At 44.6% G+C, this 14,003-nt stretch overlaps 1 protein-coding gene across 1 annotated transcript in view; it reads left to right on the forward strand.

The window, feature by feature from the left end:
- The window catches only part of PREP (prolyl endopeptidase), a 99,523-nt gene that overhangs the window by 50,067 nt on the left and 35,453 nt on the right, over positions 1–14,003 (forward strand). The window contains exons 8-9 of the mRNA XM_089530664.1: positions 10,799–10,990; positions 12,432–12,629. Coding sequence (XP_089386790.1) covers positions 10,799–10,990; positions 12,432–12,629 — 390 coding nt within the window. The remainder of the gene's footprint in view (positions 1–10,798; positions 10,991–12,431; positions 12,630–14,003) is intronic.

Here is a 14,003-nt window from a genome sequence, read left to right on the forward strand (position 1 = left end):
GTTCTGTCCTTTGTTTCTTTATCCCATCCACTGGTATTCCCCCCCCCCCCCCCAATACAAGCCTAAATGTAGAGCTTCATGCTGGAGAAGAAGCAGGAGCAGATCACCTTCACATTTCTTAGTGTTTTTGAACTCACTTTGTATGAAGGCACAAGTACTCAATTGTCAGTAGCCATACATGTCTCTAGATCTGTACAAACAAAATACATTCATCTAAGCATTTCCCTCTCACTATAAGCTTTTAAAGCAATTATTATGATAGGATTAATTGAGCCCCTTGAGTGGGGAAGAAAAAGTCCTTAAGCGTTCTTTGTCCCAAAACCATTAATAGTGTCAGTTCATCAGTCACTAGATCATAAAGCTCAGCTTTAAAGGTCTCTGACAGATGTGTATCACATAATGCTTTCTCTTTAAAAAGTCATTCCTTCTTCCACTATATTGAAGGCAGAAGGTGACTCGTTCAGGTTTGCTATGATTTAAATGGGGCTTAGCAAACTGAAGAGAAGCAGTGGATGCGTTGGTATGATTCATTTTCTGTTTTTATTATTATTTTAAAATATTTTTAAATTATAAATGTTACCTAACAAAAATAAATATCACATAACAAATACAATTAATAAAATAAAACTAACATAAAGGCAAATTGAAGTTTTCTTTACTATCTTTTCATATGTAATCTTCTTTCAGTTCTTCCTACCTTACTTATGCTTGGTATTCATACATATTATTTTTACAGTTTGTTTTCTCATATTATTGCTTCTTCTTCGTGGTCTCTGCGAATCATACAAATGGGTTTCACTGCGCCTGCGCAGTGCTGTTCGGAACTTCTAGAATCACTGGGCAAAGTACACTTTGCAACAAAAAGAAACTTTTTGGCGGTAACCCCGCCCACCCACTATAAAGCCCCTGCTTCCCGCTCTTTTCCCCAGTTCCTTTTTTCCGCCGCGCTTGCTGCTGTAGAGGAACTTCGCTTGCTATCGCTAGCTTTTTCGACTTGAATCACTGGCTTCTTTTGGACCTCGGACTGTTTTTTCGACTTTTCTGACTCTAATCTTCCCGTGTTTTGGCGACCTCGGATCGGCTTGGCTCTGGCTTCGTTTTCAACCTCCACCATGCCTCCGGCTCCGTTCAAGAAATGTGATGTCTGCGGCGGTAAGGTGCCGATTCAGGATCCACATTCCTCCTGTCTTCTCTGCCTGGGTAGGGACCATGATGTCAAGGCTTGCGCCCTCTGCAAGTCCTTGACCTCCCAGACAAGAAAAAACCGAGAGTCGCGGCTTACCTCGGCCATTGCCCAGGGGGTGTTGAAGAAGCCCAGGGAGGGAGACCCTCGTCCTTCTTCAGCTCCTACGGCCTCCTCTGCCACTGGACCCAGCAGTCCAGTCAGCGTGGCCTCGGCACCCCCCGCCGATGCGACCCGTGGTTCGGCTGAACCCAGTGCCGCCAACACCGTGGCCCATGGTCTTGCGTTACCCAGCGCCACCACCAAGCCTCCCAAACGCCCTCATAAAACCTCGGGCAAGGGGGAGCCGTCCGGGTCTTCCTCCTTGACTCGGAAGGAAAAGACCGGCGATTCAACACCCGGTACCAGCTCTTCGGCACGGCAGGAGAAGGCTGGGGATCCGACACTCGGTACGGGCTCCAAGACCTCCAAGATCCCTTCCGACCCATCGGCTCGCAAAAAAGACTCCAAGGTAAAGTCTGGCGAGGTCGGGACCAAGTCTTCGGGCTCGAAAGCCCCTCCGACCTCCACCGGCTCGGCGAAGGACGTGAGGCCACCAGCTGGACTCATTTCGGAGGCTCCTGGACCTTCTACCGACACGCCGCTTGCCACCTCTCCAGCCAAGGGCGATGTTCCCCGACGTCACGGCGACCGGGACTCGGCTAAGTCCTCCAAGAAGAGGAAGCACGACCGGGAGAAGACCCCTCAGCCTCCACGGGACGACCTCTTCGACCCCGATCCCGTCTCGAAGAAGGCCAAGACATCTGTCAAGGACTCCGGAAGATTCACAGCGGTGAGAGACATCCCCCCGTCAGCCCGCTCGGTGTCGCCTCGCCAGGTGCCCCCCGAGCCCGTCATCCGCCATCCTGTTGAGGAAGCGATGCCTTCTTCGCCGCAACTTGACCTGCCCACGATACCATTCATCCACTCCGAGGATGCGGAATCACTCCCTTCGAGCCGACGTTCCCCCGCACCTGTCCCAAAGTCTTCGCGAGGGGCTCCTCGTGAGGACCCTGATCTGTTCTACGATTCGGACTTGGGCAAGTACTATATGGCTGTATCCAGGGAACAAGCTTTCAAGTGTTTTTCGTCGAGGCACTCGACTGGCAGACCACCTGCCCAAAAGCCGTCTACCCTTAAGCAGTCGGCTCCCGTTCCATCGCACCTTCCTCAGAGATCCACCGAGGAGGCTCACGCGTCGAGCCGTCCCCGCTCTAAACCCTTGCCGGTCGCGCAGGAACCCGAGCCTGTGGACTCCGAACCCGAAGTGGTGTCGTCAGACGATGTCTCCGAGGTGGACCTTTCACCCCCTGAGTCACCACAGGAGATGCACCGACCAGAACCGTCCTCTCCAACCGATGATGTCCGCTCTTTTAATGAGCACATCATCAAAATGGCTAATGCACTCGACATCGAGCTGTCCTACGCCAACGACGGTGCTCAAGATCCAGTCGACCGTCGGGTTCAAGGTAGAGTGCCAACTCCTCCGTCAATCCTCCTTCTGCCGTCCCTGGAAACAATCCTAAAGCGCTCCTGGGACTCTCCAACCTCCTTGGCGGGATCAACTCGTAAGGTGGAATCCCTCTACAGGATTTCCCCCGCGTGTTGCCCTTGGCTGGCGTCGCACCCGAAACAAAACTCAGCCATAGTTGAGGGCTCTCAACAGACTTTCACCCAAAAACAAGCCACATCCCCCGCCGACCGGGAGGCCAAGAAGGTGGACGCTCTAGCCAAAAAGGCTTATTCTGCTGCTGCCCTTGCCGCCAAGGCTGCGAATTACAATGCATGTATGGGGGCATATGTTCAGGCACTAATGGAGAGCATCTCCCCTTTGGTACCGGATGTCCCGGACGACGTTCAGCGGAGGCTGGTCGAGATTAGGGACGAGGCCCACTCGATAGGCAGTTGGCTTATCACCACAGCTAGGAACGTCACTGACTGTGTGGGCAGGGCGATGTCGGCGGCTATTGCACTTCATCGCCATGCATGGCTCCGGGGCTCGGATCTTAATGCCAGAGCTGCAATCGAGGAGATGCCAATTGATGGATCGGGTCTTTTCCACACTGACACCGATGAGGCCCTCAACAAGAAGTACCGGATGAAGGCAGCAGCCAGAAAACATGGCATGTCTTCGACCTCGACTCCACCGTTCCGGAAGAGGCAGTGCCAATGGCAGAGTCAAGGTCAGTCCCAGAGGCCCTACCATCAGGATCGCCCTTTCCAGCAACAGGGGCCCCAGAGATCGAGGTATCCCTCACAATCCTCCTCTTCCTCGGGCCGGCGCAACAACTCGGGCCGGTACCGAAAGAACCGACGCCAGGAACCAGACCAGGCCAAGAAGCGGGCCTGAAGGTCTCCAGCGCGCTTCGTCCCTGCCTATTTTCCCTCTTCATTTCTTGATATTTTGAGGCCTTTCGGAGACACCTGGGCCAACATTACCTCGGACTCGTGGGTTCTCAGTATTGTCCGTAAGGGCTATGCCCTCGAGTTCCTGCATCTCCCTCCAACTGGACTTTTTGTTTCTACCCCACCCTCTGACACCCTTCTCGACGAAGTGCGCACTCTCCTCGCTAAAGGGGCGATTTCGCCCATCACCTCAGACGAATTTCACAGATCCTTCTTCTCCCGTTATTTCACTGTGCCCAAGGCTGATGGGGGCATCAGACCTATTTTAGACTTAAGAAACCTTAACAAATTCCTTGATTATCGGCATTTTCGTATGGTAACCTTGGCTTCTATCCTTCCTTTGCTCCACCAGGGCTTGTGGTTCGCAACCATCGATCTCAAGGAATACGGGAGTCCCACAGGCGGTTCCTCTCCTTCGCCGTCAGGACGGAGTCCTACCACTACAACGTCCTCCCTTTTGGACTTGCCACGGCCCCGAGGGTTTTCACCAAGTGCATGGCACCGGTAGTGGCCTATCTTCACCAGAAGGGCTTCATGGTGTTCCCGTACCCGGACGATTGGCTCTTTGCGGCAGCTTCACAAACCCAACTCCGGGAAGCGGTCGAGTTCGCTTTAGATCTACTCGCGTCCCTCGGCCTCGTCATCAATATGGACAAGTCCCACCTAGACCCGTCCACGCGCATCAGATTTATCGGCGCCATCCTCGACTCCATTCTTTGCATCGCATATCTCCCTTGGGACCGTTTCCAGGCATTGACGGTGGCTATCCAGTCCTGCTTGGCCCACAGAAGGGTGAGAGCCAGGGATGTCCAGGTGGCACTGGGACATATGGCCTCCACAACCTTTGTCACCCCTTTGGCAAGACTTCGCCTTCGTCCCCTCCAGGCTTGCTTCCTGTCGGTCTTCGACCCCATGACGGACCATCCCAACAAATGGCTCTCCGTCCCAAGACCGGTTGCTTCCTCTCTTCGATGGTGGCTAGACTCCCGCAACGTCTGCGCAGGCATGCCTTTCGTCTCTCCACAGCCTCAGTTGACCCTGACGACGGACGCGTCGCTAGAGGGCTGGGGAGCTCACCTGCTCGACCTTACGATAAGGGACAGATGGTCTCGGACCGAGAGCTGCCTTCACATCAATGCTCTGGAGATGCTGGCGGTAGAGAAGGCCCTGCGAGCATTCGAACTGGCTGTATCACGCAAGGTGGTCTTGCTCAGGACGGACAACACCACCGTGATGTACTACATCAACAAGCAGGGAGGTACCAAATCCACCACCCTGTTAGACATCACGCTTCGAATTTGGGACTGGTGTGTCCTCAGGGGGATCACCTTACAAGCAGTCCACTTACCTGGAGACGAGAACGAGCTAGCAGACCACCTCAGCAGATCTGCGACCTCCTGCCACGAATGGAGACTACACCCGGAGACGGTTGACGACCTCTTCAAATGTTGGGGTCATCCCCAGATCGACCTCTTCGCGACCGCTCGCAACACCCATTGTCCCCAGTTCTGCTCTCGGACGCTAACCGACGACTGCCTCGGAGACGCGTTCAGGCTCACGTGGTCGGGACTGATGTTTTATGCCTTTCCGCCGTTCCCGATGATCACCAAGGTAGTCTCCAAAATAAGAATGGACTGCCCAAGGGCGATCCTCATCACCCCTTGGTGGCCGAGGCAACCATGGTTCCCGGTACTCCTGCATCTCTCCAGGAGACAGTTTCTCCGGCTCGAGCCGCGCCCCGACCTCCTCACGATCCAGGACGGACGTATACGCCATCCGGATGTCGACAACCTTCCCTTGGTGGCTTGGAGGCTCCATCCCTGACGTCGCTACCTGAATCGGTACGGATGGTGATCTTGGCCGCACAGAAACCATCAACCCAGAGGTCCTATGCAGCTAAATGGAACAGATTCATGCAGTTCCTTACCAAGAAGGAACTGACTCCGGACCAAGTCACGACACCGGTGGTGCTGGAGTTCCTGAAGGAGCTAATGGATGCAGGATTATGTGTCACATTCATCAAGTGCTACTTCTCTGCCATTTGCTCTCATTTCCAATTTGGGAGCAAACCTTCCTTTTTCAAAGACCCTTTGGTAAAGTCCTTCCTTAAGGGCTGCGCTAACTTACATCCTCCAGCTACGGTACCGACCCCGGCTTGGAGCCTGGACTCTGTGCTGGCTGCCTTGCAAGACAAACCCTTTGAACCTATGGCCACCACTGACTGGAGACTTTTGACTTGGAAGACAGTATTCTTGGTGGCTATCACTTCGGCCCGACGTGCGGGCGAACTTTGTGCACTACGGAGGGACCAACCCTTTCTTAGGTTCCATAAGGACAAGGTGGTCCTCTGTACCGATATCACCTTCCTTCCGAAGGTGGTCTCGACTTTTCACATGTGCCAGGACATTGTTCTACCCACCCTGGCCCCAGACCCGACCACCGAGACCGAGCGGACTCTCCATTCCCTCGATGTTAGGAGGGCGCTTGCCTTCTACCTGGACAGAACTGCAGCATCCAGTCGGTCTGATAGGTTGTTCCAATGTTATTCGGAACCAAAAAGAGGGTTGCCTGTTTCTCCTCAGAAGTTGTCCAAATGGGTAGCAGCTACTATCCACCTCTGTTATGAACTTTTGGGAAGGCCGCTCCCGGCTAGGGTTCGCTCCCATTCCACCAGGGCGGTAGCAGCATCCTCCGCCTTTTTAAATGGAATTCCCTTGGAGGATGTCTGCAAAGCTGCTGTTTGGTCCCAACCAATGACTTTTATTAAACATTACAGATTGGATGTTAGGGCCAAACGAGATGCAGCATTTGGGAGAGCTGTATTGATCTCAGGGCTGCACTAATAGTTCCTTGCCCTCTATTGATAGAGACTTGAGACTCTCCAGATTTACATTTGGGTTCCCGCATGTCTAGTCTCCCTCAATCTCCCTGGTCAGGGTCATTGTCTGGGCTTGTTTCAGCAAATAGTTCTTGCAGGTACTGATTACGACTCCACGAGTTGCAGGTACCTTGTGCCTTACCTCCCTGAGAATTACATACCAGTCCTCAGTTATTGGTCAAGGCTCTTGTGAATTAATGACTGACACAAATGTTGGGTTTTAATGGTTTTATTTATTAATAAACTGGTTTGTTTGAACAGTTTGTCTCAGGACACTCCCTCCGCCGCTTACCTAAGCTTGTCAGTCTAAACCCATTTGTATGATTCGCAGAGACCACGAAGAAGAAGGACAGGTTGCTTACCTGTAACAGTATTTCTTCGAGTGGTCATCTGCGAATACATACAAATCCCGCCCATCCTCCCCTCTGTGTCCTGCTCTTGATTGGCTTTTCTCTAACGCCTACGCGGTGTAAAAATGTGGAACTGGGGAAAAGAGCGGGAAGCAGGGGCTTTATAGTGGGTGGGCAGGGTTACCGCCAAAAAGTTTCTTTTTGTTGCAAAGTGTACTTTGCCCAGTGATTCTAGAAGTTCCGAACAGCACTGCGCAGGCGCAGTGAAACCCATTTGTATGTATTCGCAGATGACCACTCGAAGAAATACTTACAGGTAAGCAACCTGTCCTTCCTGATTCTATCTTAAATAATTCAACCAAGCTAGGTTCCAGATATATATACAGTAGTTATTTTCTGTTAGTCCTTGAAACCAATAATTGACATTTCTCCCCATATTTTACTCAGATATTTCAGTTCTAAATTTCCTACAAATTTACCTAAGCTTTCATACTTCATTAAGCATGTCAGTTTGTCTAAGGGGTAAAACAGACTTCCCTGATAGAGCGGCTCTGTGCCACCTCTGGGAGCATCAGATCAGACTTGCAGCAACCACACGCCGCAGGCCCAATCTGGCGCTTTGCCGCTCTTTCTGAAAGCGGCAAAAATCTGCCCTTGCTGCAGTGGTGGCTTTTCGCTGATTCTTCGGTGCAGTGCGTTTAAACACTGCACCGAAGAAGGGACATGATGCCTCCTGCCGTCTGGTCAGGTGGGCAGCATGATGCCGGCGGCAGGGTGACGTCAGGGCATGCAGCATGCAGATGCCGCACTCTCACTCTGCCCTGAGGCAGCATTAAATGCCGGTCTGTTTAGCCCCTAACTCAGCGATCTCAATTTTTGTGACCAATCTCGTATTGAAGGGATTGAACTCTCTCTCCATTTCTGAGCTATGACAATTCTAGCTGCCAATGTTTATGGTTCATTTTAAAGACCCTGTGCAGTAGACATGAAACAGAATCATGGGAACCTGGAATGTATTGCCTTGTCTTCTAGAAGTGTTCCAGCCAAGAGTGCCAGCCAACTACCATTTTGTTCCCTTCTCTCAACCCTGATTTTTCATTTTTCTTTTCAGACTGATAATACTCAGTATTTGGTGACTGTTACACATGCTCAATCCTTGGAATGTTGAGAGGTGTGCTCCCTTTGTTCACTTTTTGCAAATTGTGGTATTTCCCAAGCAGGATGAAACCTCCATCAACTGCACTTGGCCCTCCATTTCTACAGATTTTTTTATCTATAGATTCAAGCATCTGTAGTTTGGAAATAGTTTAAAAATATATAAATTCCCAAAAGCAAACCTTGATTTTGCCATTTTATATAAGGGACACCATTTTACTATGTCATTGTATTTAATGGAACTTGAGCATCCACAGATTTTGGTATCCATGGGGGGTCTTGGAACAAACCCCCAGCAGATACCAAAGGCCCACTGTATGTTTTGCTCCATATTTGGTGTTTAGGCTAACTATTGGCACTTGCCACCTGAGTTCACTCTTAGAGGAACTGATTTATCACCCATGGGATATCCAGAGAGATAACGGGACAGTTCTTGTTATAAGAAGCTGCACCCTGTGAACAGCTACTGGTTGTAGATTTGGCAGTGCTGTCCAAAGGCTACAGGTTAATCAGCCAAAATATTTACCTCTCCTGCAGCATTTATGTATATGGTTTTTATCCTCAGTGCTTTGAAAGTGTGATATTGGGAAAAATAGGACTCCACTTTGGCTATGTGATGTGGATAATTCTTGGACTTTATGCTGTTGTTGATTTTTGGGTTAATGAGGTTTGGCCTTCCAAATAGCAGTAGTTCCAGGCCTGTTAATAGCAAGTCTCAGGAAAGGTTTTCCACTCTTATCTCTATGTCAGGTCTTTGATGACTGTCTTTCATATAAAAAATAATAATAATTAAAATCTTAACACATCGACTGTTACAGTTCAAGGGCTATATGTACAATACTGAATTAAAGCAGTTTGACATCACTTTAACTGCCATGACACAATCCTACAGAATCCTGGCATTTGTGTTTTGGTGAGGCATCAGAACTCTCTGGCAGAGCATGATCAGTAACTCATCAAACTACAAATCCCAGGATTCTGTAGGATAGTGTCATGGCAGTTAAAGTGGTGTCAAATTACTTTAATTCTGTAGTGTGGATACACCTGAGAAGGAAGGGTTGTAACCTGTTATTCTGGAACACAAGTTTTCTGTGCAGATCACAGAATGCCATATGGACAAGCATTCGTCCAGTCATCTGGGACATGCTGAAGTGGCACAGTGCAGAAACAAGTCGGCTACATTTGGGCTTATGACTCAGAATCACCAAGGCGTGCAGGGGACTGATCAAAGTTATATATATGACAGTTGCTCCTTCTAATCAAAGTTATATATACGACAGTTGCTCCTTCTTGTGCTTACTCCCTGATATAATGTGGGGAATCTTTCAAAGTACTGTATTTTTTAACTAAGCAAGTCTTGCACCTTTCATCTGATAGCTGAAATGCAGCTTGAATCAATGTGGTATTGAAGTCTGTGTTCGTATCTGATTACCATTAATGCAGAAAAGCAACTGGAATGCTCTTCTAGATGTTTGTCTGTTGCCATTGATCTTTTTTAAGTACTAGAAAAAGTTCTATCATTCTCTTCCTTTTATCTCTATCGTTTAAGTACTGATTGTGCTCTGCCATTAAATTGCTGGTTTTATTTGTTGGTTTATTGGATCTCATCTGAAATGAGTTTTGCAGTTAGCCTCAAGGACTTTTAATTTGAAATGTAAGGTACAAAATATTAATAGATTAGCTGTTTATCTGTTGTGCCTGAAAGAAACCCTAGAAATATATAAGTTAAAATCATATTGCATATCAGATCAATTGACCTTGCATAGAAAAAAAAGTGGAATGAAAACCAAAAAGCTATCATCACATCTTCTGATTCACATCATATCATATCTTCTCCTGATTCATATTGACATTTCACTTAACCTTGCAGTTAAAAACAACAAGAGAAGGGGAATCTGAACACATAAACATATTGCCTACAAAACCAAAGATTTTCACCCCAAAAAGGATTGCTATCTTAAATCAAACCACATTGCACTTCCTCCAGTATGGTCCAAGCATATCTACAGCACTAAAGCTGTTCAACTTCAGAGCACATAAGAGCAATTGTTTGTAGGCTACTAAATCTTTCCTTGGAGCATCTATCCATAAAGGATGAAATCCTAAGCACACAGGTATGGAGGTGCACTGAAAAGCACTCATTTACAAAGAGGGCTTATTTTATTGCAGGTATGGTGGCTGCAGATGGTGGTGGCATTCCGTCTTGTGTCTGTATTTAGGTGGTGAGGAAGGAACTGGCAAAAGCCACCCCTGAGTATTCCTTGCCTAAGAAAATCCTATGTAATTCATGAGGTCTCTAAGTCAGCAGGCGACTTGAAGGCATGCACACACACATACAAATACATAGAGTTGCACGAGCTCTCTTGGTAAGTGAGACTGAGAAAAAGCAGTCTATTACCTAAGTCTACATATTAAGCTACTGAGCCAAATGGGTATTTTTATTTCTATTTCTTTGGCAGGGAAATTCTATTTTTTTGGCAGGGGAAGCAAAATAGATGTCCCTGATATTCATTTAGGCGTTTTTATTTCCATGCCTGTAATGGAAACAAAGATTCTTTATCCATTCCAAAAGTAAGTCTGATCATTGTGCTAAAAATTAAAAGGATAGATTTTACTTTCAGAATCAGCAGAATTTCCATAATGCAATTCATTCTTTTTCTACTCTAAACACCCACATTTGTGTTGCTTAAAAAAAATCATGTGGCTTCTGCAATTAAATCTTATGAGAGTGTATATTTTCTGCAGAGTATAAGTGATATTTTTTTCTTTTCTAAAATTATAATGTAGGAATTCTTCAGTGGGTAAAACTGATAGACAACTTTGATGCAGAATATGAATATGTCACCAACGAGGGACCTATGTTTACTTTCAAGACAAATCGTCATGCTCCAAACTATCGATTAATTAACATTGACTTCAGTGATCCAGAGGAATCCAAATGGAAGGTACTGGTTCCTGAACACGGGAAGGACGTTCTAGGTAAGAATGTGAAAAAGTAGCAGTGTGAGACAGGAGACAATGCTTTCAAATTATTATGACCCTGCCGGAAAAGTGTCTTAATATAAGAAACATTTCAAAAGCAAAATAACCTATTGTATATTCACAGTTAAGCAGTGATAATTATCATATGGAAGAGATTAATAATGTACTGTTTAGGGAAAGTTATTTGTATCTTTTATATATATGACTATCAAGAAGAAATACATATATATATATTTTCAAAGTAGTATTAACAGGTGTTTCTTTTTTCAGTGATACAGAGTCCTGCATTTCATAAGAACCATAGAAATTGTAACATTCAGTTAACTGCAGTTTCAGGGAGAATTGTCATTTCTAAAAAAATGTTGTTTTGATGTTAAAAGATCAACCTGCCATGTTGTCAAATTGTTTTAGTCACTTTCACATTTTGGTTAGGAAAGGAGACTATAGCAAAAGGCAGTTAATAATTTATTTCTCTGAAAGCTTTGCAGTCAGGTGAATTTTTCATTTTACCTGATATAAAGATGACATATTAATGAAATGTCTTGTGCAAAAATGAGATATGTAAGAATTGAAAGGTTAAATAGTTATCCTCATATAAAGTGATTCATTCGCCATTACAATCTGCATAAAACACCATCATACAGAGATCTAGCTATGTTAATCATTATGGGAATTCTTTTTTATACAGTTCTTATTTTTTCTCTTTAAAAAAGATCTAAGGAAGGGTTTTGTTTTACCTATTAAAAGTAGTCTATCATGTGTTGCTATATAAAAACAGTTATTGTATTGACTATATATTAAATAAATGTTCACCCTTAATTTTTATGTTACTTTGGAAATTCTGTTACTTTGTTACACTCCTTATTACCCCCAAATGTAACTAGTTACAGATAACTCCATTGCATGGGAATCATTACGTTCCACCAATGTAGGCGAGAATTTATGCCATGGACTGGTTTTTAACTTTCTACACTGCAGAAATAATGCAGTTTGACACCACTTCAACTGCTATGGCTCTATCCTACAAAATCCTGGGATCTGCAGTTTTGCAAGGCACCAGCATTCTTTGGCAGAAAAAGATAAAGACTGGTAAAACTACAAATCCCACAACATGGAGCCACAACACTTAAAGAAATGAAAATATATAATATGAATGTTTGGGTTTACAATGCTTTAATTTTGAAATATTTGAATCTTTGTCTTTCGGGATACCGTTTCTAACATAATCTGTTGCATGCATATTAGTGTCTGGATACCTGTCTATAGTGCATTCCTAAGGATTTTTACTTCAGTCCCAGAGTTTAGTGCAGGGGGTATTGAATCATCATTAAACCCACTGGATGAAAGATAATTATATGACATATAAGTCGTACATTTTTTTTAAAATGTGCATTTTAACGAAATGTTTTGAAAATGGCTTTTTTCATTCCAATCACAGAATGGGTGGCTTGTGTGAGATCAAACTTCCTAGTGTTGTGCTATCTCCATGATGTGAAGAACGTTCTGCAGCTTCATGACCTATCAACTGGGACCCATCTCAAGACTTTTCCATTGGATGTTGGCAGCATTGTAGGATATAGTGGCCAAAAGAAAGACACTGAAATATTTTATCAATTTACTTCCTTTTTATCACCAGGTAAGATGTTTTTGGTTTTTTTAATATTCTGGATCCTTTACACAAAACAGTTTGTGTAAAGCAATGTGATGAACATAGATATTGGTATAGGGCAAAATAATATATTGGTTCAAATCTTGATGGGCATTATGTTAGCATAACTCTTGATTAATCAAGCTGGCGGTTGTATTCTCTACATGAATGTGTAAGGAGATATCTGGTACCTCTTTATACAATTCTGTATTTATCAGCAGTACAACAGACTGGCTTAATTAATGTGGGGGGCACAGTTCTTCACTTCTTTCATAGATCTCAGGGATCTTGACCATATTTTTTGCAAACTGTTTATATGCTTGTCAATTCATGGCTATAATCTAGCAGCATTTGTCTGTAACTCATACACATGCAGGTGTATTTTGTGTGTAGAAAGGTATGCTATCTGTACTCATTAATGTGAAAATAATAATCTTTCATATGCATTATCAGAATTAGAAGCTATGTAATGCCCTTGTAGCAGACACTTGTACATTTAAACAGATTGAATGGCATTGTGAAAAGAGCTGTAATTTACTGTAATTTAATCTGCTTTTACCTCATATAAAATAATTATATTTTAATTAATTAATTGCATATTAAAAAGTGGCTTTTTATCTGATTTTAAGAGCTATGTCTTGTAAAACTGTTGTATAATGATTATGTTGTAAACCCTTTGTGTAATTCTCTTGAGCACTGCACCAAGGATGAATGTCTTAAGTCATTAATAATTTGTGCTTAGTGTCTAGCAAAGATTGTCTACCATCTCATAAATATTCCCCTGATTACTGCCTTATTTAACTTTTATTTGTAACAGCTTCCTTTAAAAATCATCCTGTATGGTGACTTTTTGCCATTTTCTTTTTTTAAGTCTATAATTAGTTGACAACATTATCTGCCACTTTAGAGGTGAAAAAAGAGGATAGTTTCTTTTTTAAAAAACATCCTAACCTGTTCTAACCTGCTTGATTATATTTTGTAATGAAAGAGGTATTTTGATATAAGGAACAGGTGCATTGTGTCATAGAAAAACAGGACAGTTCAGTGGGAGGAAATAGTAAGAGTTTTATATGCTTAATAGTGTCATATCATTAAGTTTTTCTAGGATTATAATATTTTATTGTATAGATGAAATAATAAAAAAATTCCCCAACTTAATAAACACCTGCATGCGTGAACATACAAAATTAGCCACTCATAAAGAAATGTTCACAGCATTTTTCTTGACATTATATTTTCTTAATTCAGGTGGACTTGTTTCTGTGCAGGACCACACAAACAAGCTGTTTCCAACCATTTTAATAAGCACTTCAGTGTTCTAAAACCTAGGAAGATCAAGCCAACATTAATCCTCTTTATAGT

Source organism: Sceloporus occidentalis, unplaced genomic scaffold (genome assembly GCF_023333645.1).
Source record: "Sceloporus occidentalis isolate IW3139 unplaced genomic scaffold, rSceOcc1.0.p SCAF_6, whole genome shotgun sequence".
In the NCBI taxonomy this organism is placed as follows: domain Eukaryota; kingdom Metazoa; phylum Chordata; class Lepidosauria; order Squamata; family Phrynosomatidae; genus Sceloporus; species Sceloporus occidentalis.